General features: G+C 43.2%; 1 protein-coding gene across 1 annotated transcript in view; it reads left to right on the top strand.

Annotated features, from left to right (window-relative positions):
- The first annotated feature begins 15,740 nt into the window (after positions 1-15,740).
- LOC145350868 (cell cycle control protein 50A-like) overlaps positions 15,741-22,898 on the top strand; it is a 29,792-nt gene continuing 22,634 nt past the window's right edge. Inside the window, exon 1 of the mRNA XM_080200261.1 lies at positions 15,741-16,135. Coding sequence (XP_080056387.1) covers positions 15,923-16,135 — 213 coding nt within the window. The 5' untranslated portion in view covers positions 15,741-15,922. The remainder of the gene's footprint in view (positions 16,136-22,898) is intronic.

Below are 22,898 nucleotides of genomic sequence, written 5' to 3'. Positions count from 1 at the left end.
TAATGTTACGCCACTGTTTAAAAAAGGTAGCAGGCAAAAGGCAGGGAATTGCGGTTAGTTTAACGTCTGTGGTTGGAAAAATGCTAGAATACAAAAAAAAAGAACAAAATCAGCCCGGGAAACAGGCCCTTCGGCCCAATGAGCCCGCGCTGCCATCTCAACACCACCAGTCCCCCTCTCCACCCACGACCCCTGTCTAATGTTTTATGGCCATCCAGATTGAGGGAATCTGATTTAGGGACAATTTATTCCTGCCAATCAGCCTAACAGCACATCTTTGGGGTGTGGGAGGAAACCGGAGCACCCGGAGAAAACCCACACAAGCACGGGGAGAATGCGCAAACTCCCACAGACACCGACCCAAATCCATGTGTCTGCACAGCAATCAGCGATAGTCACTGAGCTGTCGTCTTGCCCAGTATCTTGTCCAGTTTAGGCACACACTAACGACATGAAGCACTAGGCCAATCTCAAACAACCAAGAGCAGCCCCAGTATGACCCATCGCGTGCATGTCCCTCGTTGGACACGAGGTGGACCGACTTAAAACCTGTGAATGAAAAGAGAAAAAACATTATTATCATACCATGTCCATTTACCTTACCAGGGACGCCCCAATGCTAATGATCCTTATTTAAAACAATCTCCTATATCCACCCATGTCCAACCCAGTCATGTGCCTGTCTAAGTTACTCTTAAATGACTCTAGTGTCTTTGCCTCCACCACCTTACTTGGCAGAGCATTCCATACCCCCACTACCCTCTGTGTGAAAAACCTCCCTCTAATATCTGTGTTGTACCTCTCCCCCCTCACCTTAAGTCCATGGCTCCTTGTCCTACGTGTCTCTATCATAGGAAATAGCTTACCTCTGTTTACTCTATCTATACCCTTCATAATCTTATATACCTCTATTAGATCCCCCCTCAGTCGGCGTCTTTCAAGGGAAAAGAGCCCCAATTTCTTCAATCTTTCCTCATACCCCAGTCCTTCCATACCAGGCAACATCGTGGTAAACCTCCTCTGCACTCTGTCCAGAGTCTCCATGTCCTTCCGGTAGTAAGGCGACCAGAACTGGACGCAGTACTCCAAATGCGGCCTAAACAACGTTCTGTACAACTGCAACATTAGACTCCAGCTCTTATATTCTATACCCCTTCCTATAAAGGCTAACATACCATAGGCTTTCTTCACCACACTCTCCACTTGCACTGCCACCTTCAAAGACTTGTGCACTTGCACCCCCAGGTCTCACTGCGATTCTATACTCCTTATGGGCTTACCCTTTACCATATAACTCCCCCCTACGTTATTCCGGCCAAAATGCATCACCTCACATTTATCCGGATTAAACTCCATTTGCCATGTATCTGCCCAATCAACCAGCCTATCAATATCCCTCTGTATTGCCAGACACTGCTCCTCACTGCCCGCCAATCCAGCCATCTTGGTGTCATCAGCAAATTTGCTGATCACACCACCTACTCCCTCTTCCAAATCATTATATACACTACAAAGAGAAGAGGTCCCAGTACTGAGCCCTGTGGCACACCACTAGTGACAGACCTCCAGCTAGAAAAAGACCCCTCCACTACTACTCTCTGACTCCTCTTTGCAAGCCAGTTCTCTACCCATCTAGATACCTGACCACATATCCCATGAGCTTTAATCTTCTGTATCAACCTACCATGAGGGACTTTGTCAAACACCTTACTGAAATCCATATAGATGACATCAACGGCTCATCCTTCGTCGACCGTTTTTGTCACCTCCTCAAAGAATTCTACCAGATTTGTAAGGCAAGACTTCCCCTTGACAAAGCCATGCTGCGTATCCTTAATCAGATCGCAACGCTCTAAGTGTGCATACATCCTATCCCTAAGAATCCTCTCCATCAACTTACCTACCACTGACGTTAAGCTCACTGGCCTATAGTTACCCGGGCTATCCCTCCTACCCTTTTTAAACAACGGTACCACGTTCGCTATCCTCCAGTCCTCTAGGACCTCACCTGTGTCCAAAGAAGAGACAAAGATTCGCGTCAGAGGCCCAGCAATCTCATCCCTCGCCTCTCTAAGCAGCTCTCCTAACTCCCCATTTGAGATCCCTCCTACTCTTTCTGTATTCCTCCAACGCTCTCTCTGTTCCCAGCTGCTTAGACCTGACATACGCCTCTCATTTCTTCCTAACCAGGTCTTCCTAACCAGAATCCGTCATCAAAGAAGAAATAGCGAGGCACCTAGAAAAGAATGGTTTGATAGAGCAGACGCAGCATGGATTCATTAAGGGGAAGTCGTGTTTGACGAATTTATTGGATTTCTATGAGGATGTGACTAGTGCGGTAGACAGAGGGGAACCGGTGGATGTGGTGTTTTTAGATTTCCAAAAGGCATTTGATAAGGTGCCTCATAAAATGTTGCTACAGAAGGTTAGGGTGCACGGAGTTGGGGGGTAAGGTGTTAGCATGGATAGAGGATTGGCTGTCTAATAGGAAGCAGAGAGTTGGTATCAATGGGTGCTATTCTGATTGGCGGTTGGTGACTAGTGGAGTGCCGCAGGCCTCAGCTATTTACCATTTATATAGACGATCTGGAGGAGGGGACAGAGTGTAGGGTGATGAAATTTGCTGATGACACGAAGATGAGCGGAAAAGCAAATTGCGTGGAGGGTGTGGAAAGTCTGCAGAGGGATCTGGATAGGCTAAGTGAGTGGGCGAGGACCTGGCAGATAGAGTATAATGTTAGCAAGTGTGAGGTTATCCACTTTGGCAGAAATAATAGTAGGAGGGATTATTATTTAAAAGGCGAAAAGCTGCAGCATGCTACAGTGCAGGGGGACCTGGGGGTCCTTGTTCATGAGTTGCAAAAACCCAGTCTGCAGGTGCAGCAGGTGATCAAGAAGGCAAATGGAATGTTGGCCTTTATAGTGAGGGGAATAGAATATAAAAGTAGGGAAGTCTTGCTGCAACTGTACAGGGTACTGGTGAGGCCACAGCTGGAGTACTGTGTGCAATTTTGGGTCGCCGCACTTGCGGAAGGATATATTGGCCTTGGAGGGAGTGCAGAGGAGGCTCACTAGGCTGATACCAGAAATGAGGGGGTTGGACTATCAAGAGAGACTAAATAGACTGGGTCTGTACTCTTTGGAGTTTAGAAGGATGAGGGGGGGATGTTATAGAGATGTATAAGATAATGAAGGGGATGGACAGGGTAGAGGTAGAGAGATTCTTCCCGCTCAGAAAGGACAGCAGGACTCGAGGGCACAGCCTCAAGATAAGGCGGCTGGGGGGGGGGCAGTTTCGATTGGAGTTGAGGAGGAACTTCTTCACTCAAAGGGTGGTGAATCTCTGGAATTCTCTGCCTGTTGAAGTGGTGGAGGCTACCTCGCTGAATATATTTAAGTCACGGGTAGATAGATTTCTGATAGACAAGGGAATTAAGGGTTATGGGGAGAAAGTGGGAAAGTGGAACTGATTCACTTCAGATCAGCCATGAACTTATTGAATGGCTCAGGCTCAAAGGGCTAGATGGCCTACTCCTGCTCCTATTTCTTATGTTCTTATGTTAGTCTGGTGCTGGCTAAGCACTTTAGCCCCACTGATGGATAAATCATAAATCAGAAGCCCTAGGTTATGTCAACAACTTAAGAATAGATGCAACTTAATGAGTAAAAGGTTTTCTTTTCTCATGTTTGTAGTTAGAGACCAAGCAGAAGAAAGCTCCAAGAACATGTTGCATAACTGAAATAATGTGTTTTTAAAATGTATTCTTTCACAGGATATGGGAATTGCTGACTAGTCTAGCATTTGTCCATCCCTAATTGCCCTTGAAAAGGTGGTGGTTAACACAATGTGGTGGAGACATGTGCTCTGCTGAGTACTTTCAATCTGCATAACTCAAAAAGGTTCAATCAGCCTCCTGTGTGAAAGCATAGAATGTTTATTCTTCAGAAGGAAGCTATTCTACCCATCATCCCCTTTTAGCAGCTCTCTGCAAGAGCAACTCAGTTGGTCCACTCACCTACTCTGTCCCCCTTTTCCTCCAATTCTTTCTGTTTGCTTGCTTATCCAATTTATTTTTGGAAGTCCAAATTGTATCTGCTTCCATCGTAAGGAATTTGGATACCTCCATCAAATCTCTTCTCAACTTCCTCTTCTCTAAGGAAAACCATTCCAGCATTTCCAATTTCCAATCTATCCATGAAAGGGAAATCCCTCATACTCGGAACTATTCTTGTAAATTTTTTTCTCCATCGTCAAGAGAGGGTCCAGAGAAGGTTCACGAGAATGATCCCAAGAATAAAAAGCTTGACATATGAGGAATGTTTGAAGGCTCTGGGTCTGAACTTGATAGAGTTTAGAAGGTGGGATCTCATTGAAACTTACAGAATACTGAAAGGCCTGGATAAAGTGGATGTGGCAAAGATGTTTCCACTCGTAGGAGAGACTAGGATCCAAGGGTACAGCCTCAGAGTAAAGGGCAACCCTTTAGTACCGAGATGAAGAAGAATGTCTTCAGTCAGAGTGGTGAATCTATGGGATTCATTGCCACATAAGATTGTGGAAACTAAGATCAAATCATTGAGTGTATTGAAGACCAAGATAAATAGGTTCTTGATTGGTAAGGGGATCAAAGGTTATGGAGAAAAGGTGGGAGAATGGGGTTGAGAAACTTATCAGCCATGATTGAATGGTGGAACAGATTAGATGGGCCAAATGGCCTAATTCTGCTCCTATATCTATGGTTTTTGAAGCCTTTGTAGAGTGGTGTCCAGAATTAGACAAAATATCCCAATTGAAAATGAAAAAGTTTATAAAAGTTTATCATAACTCTGACTGACATTTGAACCATTTAACCAGAATCCACTTGATCTACATTCCCCAGAACTCGATTCAGCAATGACTCCTTTCTCATTGGACGAGAAACACTCTTCAGAAATGATTCTCTCTAACTGCCCTTTACATTATTACTATCATAGGGAGTATTAGGATATTGAAGTTTCTTCTTACAATAACGTAATAGTTTTAGCATCCCTCTTTAATTCCTCTGTAAATTTACTGTTTTTTCTGCAAGTCAGTGGCCTGTACGAAACATCCAATCATGTAATGGTACTGATTATTTCCTAACTTCAACAAATAGATCCAGTCCGTGACCATTTCAGTACATCCTCTCTCTCTCTCTCTCCAGCAGTTTAACATTCTCCTTAATCATGATATCACCCCTTCTCTTTCAATCTTTCCTGCACACCTGTAGCCAACAGTACTTAGTATTTTCTTGAGCCAGATCTCCATTATTGCCGTGACATCATATTCCATATTTAACTCAATTTAATTTAACTTTTTATACATATGGAAATTCATTGAATACATTTCACTCATTTTACAAATTACACACAAATTAATAATAACAAGAGAGATGACCCAATTAAATTGTATTTAAAAACTATTCCAATGCAGTCAAATAATCAGTCAGAATCCCATCTTGAGCCTTGAACAATATCAAACTCCAGTTATAAATTCCTAATAAGAGGGGCACAAATGAGTTCAAGAACTGATTTGTCCTGCATTCAAAAGCAACCAGCACTAATACTGAGATGAACAGTGATTCTCATTGTTCATACTTCAATTTTGTTAAAATTCTTCAAGTAGATTTTGTCAAGAAAAATTGGCTCATCAAATATCCTTCCTGTCTGGTTCGGTAATCTCTGTACCTTTAAAGAATCTACTTTCCCAAGACAATAGTATCAGGCGAGACATTCAAAGAGGATAACACTCTCAATTACAGAGGAGTTTCATGATTGTGGGATCTACTCAAAAGGATTTACATTTTCTGAGGCAGTACAATCATCCAAGTCCTTATCTACCACATCTGTATACTGTTCCCTGCAATTCAGCTATCATCTGCTATGATATCTTGATACTTGTGGTTAGTAACTATTTTGATATTCACATCATGCATCTTCATGTGAACAATATCTGGCTTTTTGCTAAGTCTTGTTTTTGTTCAGTTTAAGAGAATTGCTATTGCATCATTTTATGAATTTCTCCACCAAGTTCCTGTAGTTTACTTTGTTATTCCTTATGAAATCCATAAGTACTGTGTGATCAGCACATTTCAGGATCATTAGTCATCATAGATGGTTATTTGTACCTGCAGCTCACCAACCTTACTTACCACGTTCTGTGCTTTTACATTCATGCTCTGTAATTTATACGGAGCCCATCTATTACCTTATTATTTCTTCCATCCTTCATGCATTTTGTTTATATTTCCTAATTCTACACCCTGGTTTACATTACCCTGCCAAGTTAGATTAAACTCTCATAAACAGCATTACCAAATTGCCCCATGAAAACATTGGATGGTTCACACCTCAATAGAGCGATGACCAAAGTACAAAAATATTTTCTGAATCTCAACTTAAGTGCTTAGCAAATGCAGTCTCCAGTGAGTGTCTGTACACAGACAAGCATGGCCACATTCATACCAGCTGGAAATCAATACTTCACAATAGGGAAAGGACTCCAAAGGGAGTGTGTACACTACCAGATGCTCCAGGCCCTGCATGTCCCCGCCCCTAGCCTGTAAAGGTCCCACCTACCCCAGAAACAATCCAAATGTTAATTCCATTAGTTTTGCAATATTTGGGACAGTTGCCATTTGCAATCCATATTGAAGTGCCATAGAAGCTTAAATAACTTGAAACAGATAGTATAACTGAATAAATCAACTCACCACAGTAAATATCAAATCCAATTATTGCACTGACGTGAAAATGGCAAACTTTGGCCCAGGTTTTCACTGAGTTGTAGATACTTCATGCCACTAGAGCCCTGAATTCAAAACTCCAGTCCTATACCAGGCATAAACTTTAGTGGTGGGGGGGAGAAAGAATGGGGATGGGACCGGACAGATTTCACACATGGGCAGCACGGTGGCATCATGGTTAGCACTGCTGCCTCAACGCCAGGGATCTGGGTTCAATTCAAGCTTTGCATTACTCTGTGTGGAGTTTGCACATTCTCTCCATGTCTGCGTGGGTTTCCTCCGGATGCTCTGATTTCCTACCACAGTCCAAACATGTGCTGGTTAGATAGATTGGCCATGCTAAATTGCCCCTAAGTGTCAGGGGAACCAGCTAAGGTAAATGCATGGGGTTACGGGGATAGGGCCTGGGTGGGATTGTGCATACTCAAATGCAAGTAGTATTCTATGATGCACGTTTTGCATAACTGGCACATTTAAAAGTGTAACTGGCTGCAAACATAAACAATTTTTGTCATTGTCATATCCAGAACCTGATTGATGTGACTTACAACTTTGTGCAAAAGTCGTAAAACCAACCCTTGGAGAGGTTAATTACATCTTTGGAGACTGCAGAAAGTTTAAAGAAGTGGCGCACAAGGTCTACCAGTAGAAACACAGGTAAATGGCTGATACCCAAGGGAATTGGAGGGTGGGGCCTGTGCCCTTGGAAATGCATAGTTTTTCAGTTCTCCTGACTCAGGCTTCCATGTGGGAGGAAGGATAGTGTGCCAGATATTGGGTTGAGTGCATATTGTGACAAGCAAGCTGCTGAAAAGGAGATGGCACCATCATGTATATGGACCATAGAGGCTCATGAGCGGGAACAACGTGTGACCAGAGGGACAGGACAAGGTCAGGGGTTTGAGACTGCAGAGGGTGCCTCAGGCAAGAGGAGGAGAGCCACAAAGTATTACCTCTAGGTAAGTGTATACTGAATCTGAATCTATACTTGAAAGAAAACCAAGGCTAGGATTAACCTGAGAAATGCTTAGAAATATGCTCTGTGAACAAGATCTGGCACCACAATTTGCAGATTTCCATGCCTTGTCAGTGGCACCTAAGGTGATAACAGTGATAAATTGTTATGCTGCCAGTTTGTTCCACAGTCAGCCACAGACTTCAGTGGAATTTCACAATCAGCTATCAACTTGTACATCAAGGCCATAACAGATGTCTTCTTTGCTTGACTGGGAAGCACATAAACTTCCCAAATGGACTTGGTGGCACAGATGCAGAGGACTTCATGGAAAGGCTGGATTCCCTCAGGTACAGGAGCTATAGACTGCATGCATGCCATCATGTAGGTATCAAATAATTGACCAGAGACCTTCATAAGCCAGGAAATCCTTCCATTCCTTGAATATGCAGGTGGTGTGTGACCATGTTTTATTATGTGTATGTGCCTGCATGCTATTGTAAAGGTGCTTGGCAGAGCAAGAGTTAATGCACAACTGGAGACCAGCACTGCCCACAGTATGAGATACAGAGTCACAAGGCAACAGATTCTGAGAGAACGCTAGAAGCAGTCTGCATGGAGAAACCGCACCATGCAAACTCTTAACTGGGATCTACATAGTTTAATGCTAATCCTTAACTTACTTATGTTTAAACATACAAGTCCCAAATTCTCATCATTGAGACATCACAGGTGAATCCATAATGCAACATGGTGCTCAGTAGTAGCACCATAATCCAACATGGTTGGCAATGGTGACCGCTCCTGGCAGATACCTTGTCAGCAGAGGCATTATAATGCAACATGATGATCAGCAGCAATATAGAAGATGGCATTTTAAAAGATGAACCCAGAACAGAATTCCAAGATATAAAAAACTGAAAGCAGCTGAAGCCAGACTAGGGAGAGATTTGCATTTAAGAAGAAAATTTGAAGAAGCTTCACTACAGACTTAGGAGTTGAGGAATCCATCAAACTGAGTGGAAATTCATTGAAAACCCCTGAGTGACACAGTAAACAAAAACCTGGTCAGATCACAAAGGGGTGAGCAAAAATACAAAAGGTTGCAAGATCCTGAGTGATACAGAGTCAAAGAACTTGTCACAAAACAGAAGTTGTACTTGCATTATAGAATAGGTAGCAATTCCAGCAGCTGAACAGATTGCAACTTTGGTGGCCATGCTGTAATGAAGTAAAAAAAGAGGTTAGCTGTAATAATGGAATTTTGGGCGAACAAACAGCTAGTTAAGCAACAATTATTTATTTACAAGAAAATACTTTTTACAAGGATTATTTACAGCAAAAACAACTGCACTATTATACTATTACAACCTGTTGTCTAGGCCCCAACTGCGGGGTTTAAAGCCCATTCTCCAGCTCCAAATCATGCACGTTGCCTATTGATCGGGTGTCACAAGGTCCCTGAGGTTTGCTAAAACCTTGGACAAGAAGATTGCGTGTCTCTGCAGTTGCCATGACATCCTTCCCCCTTTAGATCTCTTGTTACCTAAAGACCTTGTCATCAATACCTCAGTCTATCAGGGACACCCATTTATGTTGAGATGATGGAGTATCACGCGTTGGGGTTACTCTTTGGGGGTCATCTCACTCCAGCCAGCCTCTTCACTGGCTTCTGTCAGGACAATGACATCCAATGACATCTCCTCCACAATCATCCTCAACATTGGTGCCCCACAAAGCTGTGTTCTTAGACCCCTACTATACTCCTTATACACCTATGACTGTGTGGCCAAATTCCTCTCCAATTCAATTCTCAAGTTTGCTGATGACACCACCGTAGTGAGTTGGACCTCAAACAATGATGAGACAGAGTACAGGGATGAGATAGAGAATCAGGTGAACTGGTGTGGCAACAATAATCTCTCCCTCAATGTCAACAAAATGAAGGAGATTGTCATTGACTTCAGGGAAAGTAGAGGAGAACATGCTCCTGTCCATATCAACGGGGATGAAGTAGAAAGGGTCGAGAGCTTCAAGTTCTTAGGTGTCCAGATCACCAACATCCTGTCCTGGTCCCCACATGCTGACACTATAGTTAAGAAAGCCCACCAACGCCTCTACTTTCTCAGAAGACTAAGGAAATTTGGTGTTTGAGTGAAATCAAAGTAAAGGACACAAAATGGTTACCTGGCACACAAAATGGACTCTGCTCAAGTAAGCAGAGAAAATAGAATCTCTGGGGCTGATCATTCACAGTGCCAGTGGGAGATTGATCGATTAAAATCTCAGCTATTGATACAAAAAGATAAGATATTTGTATTGGGACAGTTGAGTTCTGAGGGAGCTGGTGATTATGGAGTGGATTGGGGGAGCTCATGTCTTTCTATTCCTCTATTGGCACTTCATTCACATATGCACTCTGCCAATCCTTTTGGTAAAACAATTAAACTAAATCAAATCAATTGAGGGACAAATAAACATTCTGTTAATTCTTTTGGCAAAACAATTAAATGAGGGATAAATCAGTAAATATTCTGCTAAACTGTTTGCCAAAAGCAATTAAACCAAATTAAATGGACTGACTGACAAATCAAAAGGGCCAGTCCTCAAAAAGGAAAGCACCTGAAACAAAAGAGGATGTAGAAATGAAACTTAAAACATCAAACTAAAATGTGATTAAAGGAATCAATAATGCACACCCAGTCCCTGTGGTGCCCAGTGAGCATGGAAGGTCTCCTCTCTCTCTCTCTCTCCCCCCAGGTATAGGTTGGGTTGGACAACCCCTCGGTTGCCCGCTGCCTGGACCTGTTTGTGGAACATATAGCCAGGCCCAGGAGCAGGTTCAAGAGGAGGTCCTCCATCTTACCCACCCCCTTCCGCACTGGATGTCCATAAATCAGGAGCGTAGGACTGAAGTGTAAACAAACTATCAGCAGAAGGTTTTTTAAATAAGTAAAAAGGTTATGCAGCAGCAGCTATTACAGGAATCGCCGCCATGCAGTGACAAAGGGCACTGAGGGCATTTCCGTGAGGCGGCTCAAACTGTGGGGCACCTGACCTGGGGTTGGAGGTTTAGGCTTGGGGCCAGTGTAAAATTCCATCTAGACAGGGGTACACTCAGACAGGATCCCACCGCACAGTTGTGCCTCCTCGAGACCATGTGTGACGTTGGGCCCAAGCACAACCGTTCTAAGGTCTTGGATGGCATTGGCCACATGCCTGATGTTCCTCCCTGCGTGCACGGCAAACTCGTGAAGTGTCAGGCAGCCCACTGCTCTGCCACCCAGCACATCTCCGACCCTGGTCACCCTGGCACCAACAGCCCTCCTCTCCACCAGCCACCGGAAGTTATATGGTTGGAGGAGCGGATTCCTGAACAGTGGCCCAGGAGCAATAGGCTCTACTCTAGATGGGGGAGAGCTGCAGCGTGAGGTGACTGTGTTCCAAACTTTGAAAAGGTCCTGGTAAAAGACAGGAAATGTCTGCAAGAAGTTCTGAAGATCCTCCAGGTCAATTTACAGGAGCTGCATGTCATAATTCAGGCTGTGCACCTGGCAGAAGAACTACGTCATGAGGGCATACCATCATGGAGGAGGCTCAACGTAAAAGTATCTCTGTAGGGTCTGAAGGCAGAAGGTCGCCATCTGGATGCAAAGTAACACCAGCGCCTGACCACCCTCCCTAAGTGGGAGACTCAGAACCTCGACATGGACCTATTGCAGTCTGTTGTCCCAGAAGAACCAGATGAGGGTTCTCTGGATGCTTGTGACAAAGTCAGGGAGAGGGTTCAAAGTGGCCAGTTGGTACCACAGCACGGAGGTGATCAGTTGGTTTATGATGAGAACAGCATAAGAAAGCACTGGGAGCAGTCCTGTCCAACGACTCGGGCGAGCGGTGACTTTGGCCTCTAGTTCCTGCCAGTTCGCCGGCCAGGATTCCTCAGCCGGGCAAAGATGGGCTCCCAAGTAGAAGATGCTGGACTTGTTCCAGGTGAAAGGTCTGAGCTCCTCTGGGAAGGGATCCATCTGCCATGGACTGACTAGGAATCCACAGCAGTTGGCCCAGATGATCCTGGCAGAGGACATGGCAGAGTATACGGTCTGGCACTCTTGCATCCTCCTCAGATCAGGTAGGTTTGTGAACATGAGGAGCACATCATCAGCGTAAGTTGACAGGACCACCTTGATGCTCAGCCCGCGCAGAGTCAGACTCAACAACCTCTTCCACAAGAGGTGCAGGAATGGCTCCATGCAAATTGAATACAGTTGACAAAGGGCAGCCCTGCTGCACTCCTCTCCCAAAGCGAAGGGTGGCGTTAACTTTAATGAGACATTCTGCAGCAGAGTACAGTAATCAGATCCAAGCAACAAAGTGCATCCTGGACCCAAATGCCTGCAGAGTTCTGCGCAGTTATTCGCGATTCACCCTGTCAAATGCTTCTCTTGATCATGGGACAGGAAGGCGCTCGAAGGACCAGCCCTTTGGGAATAGTGGATTATGTCCTGGGCCAGATGGAGCTTGTCACGTATCGAATGGCCTGGGACCATGGAGGACTGGTCAGGGTGGATGATGTGGTCTAACACAATGCCAAGGCATGTTGACCTAGCCTTGGCAAAGATTTTATACTCTGTGCTGAGGGAGACCGGGCGCCAGTTTTTTAGGTGGTTGAGATCCCACTTCTTGGGCAGCTGGGAAATGACGGCTTTGCACCAAGATAGGGACATCACTCCAGTCCCCTTAACCCCTTTGTATTTGTTTCCCCAAGTCGTTCCAGAATGTCCTGAGGAACTCCACTGTCAGTCCATCCAGCCCTGGGGCTTTTCGCTTTGAGAGACTGTCAAGAGCTACAGTGAGCTCCTTCAATTTCTGCCACGCCTTTAGGAGCTTCAAGCCTACCAGCTCCTTTTGGATTGACCTGCGGCAAGTCCTCCCAAAAAGTCTATGACACGCTCGCTGGACGGATCTGGAGAGAAAAAGGCAGTGCAATAGTTCTAGGCAATAGCCCCGATGCCTCCCAGATCTGAGACCAAGGGATCAGTCATTTGCCAGCAACATAAGGAGCTGCTGATGGATCACCTGTCTTTTTTCTAACGAATAGAAGGGAGAGCTGCGGTCCAGGTCTGTACGGATCCATGACATTATATGTGCGCCACGAGATCCGACAAGTTTCAGGTCCTGCAGCATGTCCTCCTTCTCTCTATACGCCAGCCACAGGGCCAGGTCCTCATCGGGCTGACCAAGGCATGAGTCCAGGCTGAAAACTTCTCGCTCCAATTCTTTGACCCTGGATTTCCATCTCTTTGTCGATCCCTTCGCATACTCCTCACAGAAGGTATGGATGTGGTCTCTCTGGTGTACAATATTACCTGGATGATATATTTATAGGGCCCAGTGAATAAGAGCACTTGATTAATTTAGAAGTAATATTGGAACATCTTTAAGCACATAGTCTGCGTATGAGGAAAGAAAGTGTGACTTTTTCCAGACATCAGTCCAGTATTTGGGTCATGTTAATGGTCGTAAAGGCCTACATAAAATACCTAAAAAGATGGACGCTATTTTAAAAGCAACACATCCAATGATGCAATTGAGGTCTTGTTTATGATTAGTAAATTATTATGGTAAATCTGTTCCTAACTTAGCTAAATTATTGAAACCATTGCATAATTTACTGTGTGTGTAAAACAGTCATGTGACTGAACAACAGAATGTGAGAAAAGATACAAGGATGTCAAAGATGGTTTGTAGAAGTCTGAAGTATTAGTTCATTTTAATCCAAAGCTACCATTAGTGCTTGCTTATGATGCTTCACCTAAAACCAAAACACATAAGGCACCAGAATTAAGCCACTCGGCCCATCGAATCTGCTCTACCACTCAATCATGGCTGATATTTTTCTCGTCCCTATTCTCCTGCCTTTTCCCCATAACCCCTGACTCTCTTATTAATCAAGAACCTATCTATCTCTGTCTTAAAGATACTCAATGACTTGGGCTCCATAGCCTTCTGCGGCAAAGAGGTCCACAGATTTACCACTCTCTGGCTGAAGAAATTCCTCCTCATCTCTGCTTTAAAGGATTGTCCCTTTAGTGTGAGGTTGTGCCCTCTGGTTCTAGCTTTTCGTACTAGCAGAAACATTCTGTCCATGTCCAGTTTATCCAGGCCTCACAGTATCCTGTAAATTTCAATAATATCCCCCCTCATTCTTCTAAACTCCAACAAGTACAGACTCAAAGTCCTCAATTGTTCTTCATGCAATAAGCTTTTTATTCCAGGGATCATTCTTGTGAATCTCCTCTGGCCCCTTTCCAAAGCCAGTACCTCGTGGAGGAAGAACAGTAGTTTCACATATTACGTTTTAGGAGAAGAATGACCAATAGCTTTTGCTTCGCGTGATCCAACTAGTGCTGAATCTAACTATACTTTAATCTAATTTATAATCCTGCACCCCCACAAGCACTGGGACAACCCTTCCCCCACCCCACCAGGACAACCTTCTCTCCCCACCTCAGGTCAGGCAGAGAGCCTGACCTTCCTCCAGTTCAGCTTTGACAAAGGGTCATCTGAACTCAAAACGTCAGCTCTTTTCTCTTCCAATAGATGCTGCCAGACCTGCTAAGATTTTCCAGCATTTTCTTTTAGCTTCCCCCACCTTCACAAGCACTAGAACAACCCCTCCCCCCACCTCCAATACAATGTAGGACTTGCTCACACATGGAGTAGTTGAGGTGAATTTGTTTCAAGGCTTGATAATATACACAAGAGAGAGAAAAATAAACAGAAGGTTGTGCTGATGGGGTTGAATGAAGAGGCTTGGCTGAAGCACAAACACCTATGTCTGTGGAGGTGCTGGCATTGGACTAGGGTAAGCACAGTAAGAAGTTTCACAACACCAAGTTAAAATCCAACAGGTTTATTTGGCAGCACAAGCTTTCGAAGCGTTGCACCTTCAGCTAAGTGAAGAGTGGTGTTGACAAACAGGGCATACATAGACACAGACTCAATTTACAAGATAATGGTTGGAGTGCGAGTCTTTACAGGTAACCGGGTCTTTACAGGTGTAGACAATGTGAGTGGAGAGAGGGTTAAGCACAAGTTAAAGAGGTGTGAATTGTCTTAAGCCAGGACAGTTAGTGAGATTTTGCCAGCCCAGGCAAGTCATGGGGGTTACAGATATTGTGACATGAACCCAAGATCCTGGTTGAGGCCGTCCAAGTTGTTCTTCAAGGCAGCCTTTACGACACACAACAATGCAGAATCACTGAACAAAAACTGATAGCCAAGTTCCACACATGAGGATGGCCTCAACTGGGATGTTGGGTTCATGTCACACTATCTGTAACCTGTATGACTTGTCTGGGCTTGCAAAGTCTTACTAACTGTCCTGGCTTGAGACAATGCACACCTTTTTAACCTCTGTACTTAACCCTCTCTCCTCTCACATTGTCTACACCTGTAAAGACTCGCATTCCAACCATTATCTTGTAAATTGAGTCTGTGTCTATGTATGCCCTGTTTGTGAACAGAGCTCTTCACTCACCTGAGGAAGGAGAAACGCTCTGAAAGTTCGTGCTACCAAATAAACCTGTAGGACTTTAACCTGGTGTTGCGAGACTTCTTACTGCGTGGCCTGTGTCAGCGTTTGCATTCTGTACAATTACATGTAAAAGTAATATAATTGAGGACTATGCATTGTTGCTCCTCATTGAGATTCCAGACGTTTAATGCCAGGATTGCTCTTACTCTAAATCTCTTTATGCTTCAACTTCAACTGTATATCCCAGTATTAAATGTCATTTACCTAGGAACAGTGTTGTCCCAGTACTGCTCCGGAATCTAAGCTGTGATGTCCGAACAATCCATTATGGTTCTATTGACCCAATGTTTGATATTAAATTACTCTCATCGTGGTAGTCATGGAAACAGAACCGCCCTGAATTTCTCACGTCATGGCGCGTTCATGTCGTCTCACGTGGTGTCGCGATGACGTAATCACGCAGTGTGCGACCATGTCGCTTGCTGGCGTCACTGCGTTAGTGCGTGTGCGGTCGGGTTTGGGACTCTAGGGGCTGAGGCCGAGTGGGCCCTGAGGGGGTTTGGTGGCAGGTTGGCCCGGGTTTAGGGGACTGTGTTTGGGAGAGGCGGAGAGCCTGACTTTCCTCCACTCGCTGTGACTGGGGTGGGGAGTGGACTCCAAGTCGAAATGGCGACTAACTATTCCCCCAAAGACGATGAGGGTGAGCAGCATAAGAGCAGGAAACCGGACAATACGGCGTTTAAGCAGCAGCGCCTGCCTGCCTGGCAGCCCATCCTGACCGCGGGAACCGTGCTGCCGGCTTTCTTCATCATAGGCATCATCTTCATCCCCATTGGCATCGGCCTCTTCGTCACCTCCAACAACATTAAGGAGTTCGAGGTAAGGCCGTCGGCGGCAGCTGTATGGGGAAGCACAGAGGAGGAAGAGCACAAGTTGTTAACCTAATTCTGTCCTCATATTATTGCTTAGTGTGGGATTCACCCCAATAACCACTTGATGGTAGCAAATGCTTTTTAAATGTTTTTTGCCAGATGTGTGTGTATATGTACGTGTATATTTCTATATAATAGTTTGTCAGTAGTAAAGTTGTGATATTCCACTCTCAAACACAAAATCGTGCAGGGCAACCCGAGATGCCAAATCGATCTGCCACATTACATTCTACTGGCATGTGATTTTTGAAGGGAATGCTGTTTTGCCCCAGAATTAAAATCTTGAATTATATCGACGACCCATATCCTGTCAACTAGGCACAGAATATTGAAATGTAGTACGTCGAATAATATGTTTCTTCAATTACGATTGGAATCGTTTTTAGCCAGCGCTGGGTGACACCCTGCTTCTGAAGTCGGCCTGATTTACCCAGACTGTAATCTGTGTAAATTATGCTGCATATTAAAGGGTTGATTGTGAGCACTTTCAATCTGTCCTTTGGGACCAACAGTTAGATGGTAGAGCCTACATTTATTTGGGATCCATTTTGGAAGATGTTTCCTTTATAGAATCGCCTTCAGGAACAATCTGAATCAGAAAGATTGCCCCCACACGTCACGTGTATATACACATACACACATTTACAAACTATACATGTTTTATTGTTTTACTGTATTACTGTATCAATTTATGTCCCTTTAGTTTGGTCTTTTTTGCACCTTGTTACTAAGATCAATAAAGCATATCGGTACGGGTTAAGGTATACTATACAGAGGACTAACGGTCAGCATTTGGGATGCCAGGATTATCATCAAATTTACGACGGGTGGGCAAGGAAAGGCTACCTCTAGAGAGAGATTGTGACCTCTGATTCAAATTCACTTCCACATTTTTGTAATCTGGAAGAGATATTTACCCCATATCCTATTGTTAGCAGTAATCTACGTAGATGCTGAATTCAATAACCTTCATGCTAACAGAGACCTGCAAAACATTTGCAGTTGGGTTAGTATCTTTATTACAACAGTAATAATTCTGATTTTGTTCTGTGACAGTCTTTGTTTAGAATTCGAGTTTCATAGCAACATTATTACTGCTGTTTCCTTGAGTCTGTATGTGGCGGCATACTCATTAGAGTTTGACCGAGTAGAAACTCTGAAGGATGAAGTATCTTAGCATCATTATCTTTTTTATCAATATATTTTTTAACTTACCTGATTTTTCTAAAATATTTCCATTCAAATCTAGTGAATCTTCATTTTTAGCACAAAGAATAGCTTTCAAATAATAATTTGTATTAAATAATTGTCCCCTTCATGCTATCCCAATCCTGTTCCTTCCATGTCTCCCATGCTGCCTCCATCTTGCTGTTGCCATCCCTATCCTCCCAACAAACCCATCCATTCCTCAGAGGAATAATCACTCCAGCATGATAACTTTGTTACTGGACTTCCCTTACTGTCCATTACTTTTATTCATCAATAAGCCCCTTGTCTTGTTGCTATCAAACATTGGCAGCTGCATGTTCATCACACGCTTCAGTTTGTAACATGAGCCTCTGCCAGGCACCCACCCACCCACAGAGGTTTGCATTAGCTGACCAATCGAAATAATATGGAATAACAAAATTGAGCAGATTTTGATATAGGAAGGAAATCATATATTTCACATAAAATACAAAACAATAAATTTAAATATTTATCAGGTGAGAAATTGTACACTTCATTCAGTATGTAAATGCATTGCAAGTAAACTTTTGAGAATTCAGAACCAAATTGTGTGATACAGCACTATTCATTATTGGAATTCTTTGCCTTGTAATGTGAATATGCATGGATTCATGATAGAAAATTACTGTCATGCTATTACGAAAAGAAAATTTCCACGCAGCAGCCTCTTTCCCTCCCAAACTTAAGGGAAGGAGATTTAATTACTTTGTGCATAATTGGACAAGAATCAGTAATGACACTGGCAAATTCCAGTAAGTGTATCGCCTCATTAACTAAATGTCATTTTCTTCCTTGCCCTGACCCAAGACCCAGGGCACTATGGTGCAAGAATAGGGGAGAGAAAACTACATGGGTTCTTTCACCTGGAGTTGCCTGAGAAGTCTTCATGGTCATATTTGGTACTCTGAGTAACTCTGAAATAATCCCACTAAAAAATATGACTTGTGTTGGCCCTTGAAAGCTAAATGCAATGCTCAGGATCTATTATCTGACTGATGTCATAGTGGCATAGTGGTTTAGCACAGTTGCCTCAGTGCCAGGGACCCAGGTTCAGTTTCGCCCTTTGGTGATTGTATGGAGTTTGCGTGTTCTCCCACTGTCTACATGGGTTTCTTCTGGGTGTTCTGGTTTCCTTCCACAGTCCAGAGATGTGCAGGTTAGGTGGATTGGCCATGCTAAATTGCCCATTGGTGTCCAAAATGTGTAGATTAGGTGGATTAGCTATGGTAAATGCTTTGGGTTACTGGAATACGGTGGAGGGGTAGGTCTGGGTAGGATGCTGTTTCGTAGAGTTGGTGCAGACATAATGGGCTGAATGGCAGCCTCTGGTACTCTAGAACCATAGAACCCTACAGTGCAGAACGAGGCCCTTCGGTCCATTGAGTCTGCACCAAACACAATCCCACCCAGGCCCTACCCCCATATCCCTACATATTATACCCACTAACCCCTCTAACCTACGCATCCCTGGACACTAAGGGGCAATTTCTTAGCATGGCCAATCAACCGAACCCGCACATCTTTGGACTGTGGGAGAAAACCACGCAGACATGAGGAGAACCTACAAACTCCACACAGACAGTGACCCGAGACGGGAATCAAACCCAGGACCCTGGAGCTGTGAAACAGCAGTGCTAACCGCTGTGCTATCATGCTGCCCGCTAGGCATTCTACAGTTCTACGTGTACGATTCTACAATAATTCAGATTGAATTCTTCTTGTTAACTCTGAAGAAGAGCATCATTTGTTATAGCTGTTGGTTGTTTGAAGCATTATCAAAAAATCATGATGTATGTTAAAATTGCATGCAAAATGAGCTACTGTGAGTTTGAGGTAAGTCTCTCAACTACGTGAGGGCTAAGAGAAATTCCTGTCCCCTTGTTTGTTCTAATGTTTTTCTTTAGTTTACATGTATTGTTTTAAATGTTTAGATGCATTGCAATTTAATTTTTCCTTTTTACCCTCCTTGCCCTATTTTATTTATTTTAAATATTTTATCTTACTTGTATTAGCATTTTCTATGTTTAAATAAGTTTTTTTCTGTCTTTACTCCCATTTTGACAGTAGGAACAAGTTTGGAGTAATTGTGAAAAGCCAACTGAAACTGCTGTTTAATTCCTCTGTTTGCTGTTTACACTTCCTAATATCCTGTAGAGATTACTCTTCAATTTTCCCTGATTTTTTCTTTGCTTCTTTTGGTTTTAAATCTATGCTGCAAGCTGCTCACTAGATGGTGGTGAATGTTGCTACCATTTTGTTTTGTATGTATGGGGCCTGTAACAGTTAACTATCAGGATATGGGGAGAATCCAGTGTTTCTGGGCTATGATTCTAGCAAAAATAAAGAGCTCAGTAACTATGACAGATCATTTAACCTTTGACTGCTTTCCTATATCAGACAGAAGAGGTCTTCTAAAAGACCAGACAAGCAAACATGTTAACAGCCACCAGAATAGTTGCTTCCTCTGGATTAGTAAATGTCAAATATATTGTGGGTTAATAAATCTTTTGGCTATGACTGAAGCATATTCTCCTTGCTTCGATGAATGGCAATTCATAAATGTTTGTTTACAAAAATACAGCCTAAAACCACACTGTTCCCAAATATAAGTTGTGATTTGATATAATTATCACCTTAAAATAGGCAGTGAACACTACCCTAAAACCACTAATGATGAATATATGGGTAGAATGTAACAGTTAAGCAGATGGAGCACACGCCTTCTGAATGGACTATTGGGAGAAATGGATACCAGATACTATTCTGAAGAGCTGGTGTGTTTCTACAGAATTGGCAGGAATTAGAACAACCATAATTGAAGGGTTTGGGTCATTCCCAGAGTATTTTACAACTGGTTGCCTTAAGTATAATTTAACCAAGTTTAATTCGACTGAAAGAAAGACGAGATAGTTTCCAGGAAATGCAGAGAAGCTTGAAATGTTTTGATGAATCCAGTTTAATAAACTCTGCACGCTCTAAATGATGGAATGTTCTGTTTATTCAAGGCATGCCTAAGTCCAGTTTGTGCCGTTCTGTCATCCTGTTCAGTGTTGTGTGTAAACTGTAAAGGGTGTTGGCTTTGTGTTAATATATCCTTATGAAAATAATCGTTTTTGCACCAACTGTTAAAGATAAGCATTTCTTAATCTTGAAGTGAATTGGTTGTAGAAACTGAGGGTGGAATTTTCCAATAAAATGGCAATGTGTAAGGTTCTGACTGAAAACAGGAATGTTTCTTCCCAAAAACGCAGCCAGATTTTCACTCCGTCTTCTCATACTTCATCAAAAAAAAAGCAGGGGCCATGTTATGCACTGTCATTCTGGTGGGGCGGGATCCGATAGAGCCAGCAAGGCCAGCTCCACCCCTCCAACCGAGCCCCCCCCCCCCGCCCCCAACCACCACCCCACCACCACGTGCACTACATCAAGACCTCTGGGCGGACAAGGGGAACACCCCCCCAACTCTTGATCACAGAGGGACAACATCCCACCACTGAAAGTTTGGGTTCCCCCAACACCACACAGGCAGCAGGGTAATCCCTTCACCATCATCAGTGCCTGCACCACTCCCACCACATTGCAGATATAACCCCACCCCCGCCTCCCCAATGGATTTCCCTAGAGGTCCCACTCCTGGCTGTGCCAAAGTGGTGGTTCGGAGGCCACATTGTCCTTCACCACCTGGAGGCTATACAGACCTCTATGCCCCTGGCGTGATATCATTGGTAGGGTGAGCATTCACTGCTTCCGGAAGCAATAGCATTAAACGGCTCAATAAGCGGTTTGAATAAATTCATTCAAATTGATGCAAATCAAGTTCATGCCCCATCAAAGTGTGACATATAATTGGGGAGGGCCCAGGAGCATTGTGTTCATTGTTCTCACTGGCACAAATCCTGTTGTGACTCTCACAAGAGTTAGCGGCCAAATGGGATTAGTGGCTGCAGCAAATGGGCCCTGAAAATCACAGCCTTATTTTCTGCAACTCTTCAAACCAGATTGAAAAGTTTGAAGTATTTTCATTTGAATTTAGCATGTGTAATTGCAGTTAACTGATAACAGAATGTACTACAATGTTCTACCTATCCTGTGCTATTCCAAAAAGGAAATGTGCACTGAGAATGATTATATATTTAGTTTTATGTGTTTTTCACCTGTAAAATATTGACCAATGCCCCACAGCTTTCAGTTATTAATATTCCTGTCAACTTTTATGTGATATACCTATTAATATTAATTCTTCCCTCTAAATTTAATTTGTTTCAGTTTACTTTTGTTTCTGTACACTTCCTGTACCTGAACTCTTTTAGCATTACCATATGGGTGACACATTGGGCAGCACGGTAGCACAGTGGTTAGCACTGCCACCTCACATCTCCAAGGACCCAGGTTCAATTCCCACTTGGGTGACTGTGTGGAGTTTGCACGCTCTCCCTGTGTCTACATGGGTTTCCTCCGGACGCTTCGGTTTCCTCCCACAGTCCGAAAGATGTGCTGGTCAGGTGGATTGGCCATGTTAAATTTTCCCTCAGTGTATTCAAACAGGTGTTGGAGTGTGGTGACTAGGGGATTTGCGCAGGAACTTCATTGCAGTGTTAATGTAAGCCTACTTGTGACTAATAAATAAACTTTCACTTTACTTTTGAATACATACTGGAGACTACATTGAGCATCTGGTCTAAATTCTCTTTCTCTTTCATTTTTATTGCAGTCACATCACTAAAGTAATATAAATGCTGCAGATCAGGGACTTTTGGTGTACAATTATGCTAAACCAAGATTACAACAAAAATGCAATATCTGCGCGTTCTAGAGAATAGAACAGATTACTAGTCATTTGGCAAAATGAAGTGTAGTTTTATGATAGTTTTCTGGTTGAGCGTGAAGTTGAAATTGCTGAAAATATAGAAGAACCTAAAAAAGTGAACATTGAAAATTATGCAACAGGCATGTAACCCATCTTGAATGAAGTCACACGTGAAAGAGGAACTAGCAAAAGGAATCAAACCTTTTGCAAAATCCATTCTGAATATGTGAGAGAGCCACTCTGCTCTCTCCATCATCTAAATTGTATTAAATAGCAAGACTGTTATTGAGTTGCCTTGGCATGCATTTTGGAAACATACAGGAAGCTATTACTTCAGCACCATTTTATGGTGTGAATACAAACCGATTAACTGTGCTATTGTTTGTCCAGTATTGCTGGGTATATAATGGCTTCTGCCTCTGCATACATAATCTTTATGTAGATCATTTTGAGAATTCTGACATAAGAAGCCACTTCACAAATCAGCTTTTTTATATTTTGTAGAACACATTTGTAATCTGTTCTTTACTTTTCAAAATTGAAGGGACATGACAAGTTAACGATGGAAAATCTTACTGGCTTGGAGTGCCTTATAAAGACGCATTTTGGAATAAATCAGAAACAAGTATTATGTGAAATGAGAGATTTAAAATAAAAAATTGCCTTCAAAATG

Source organism: Carcharhinus amblyrhynchos, chromosome 12 (genome assembly GCF_965287045.1).
Source record: "Carcharhinus amblyrhynchos chromosome 12, sCarAmb.v2.hapA, whole genome shotgun sequence".
Classification (NCBI taxonomy): Eukaryota; Metazoa; Chordata; class Chondrichthyes; order Carcharhiniformes; family Carcharhinidae; genus Carcharhinus; species Carcharhinus amblyrhynchos.
Note: the sequence above shows the minus strand (reverse complement) of the source record. Positions and strands in the feature narration are given on the sequence as shown.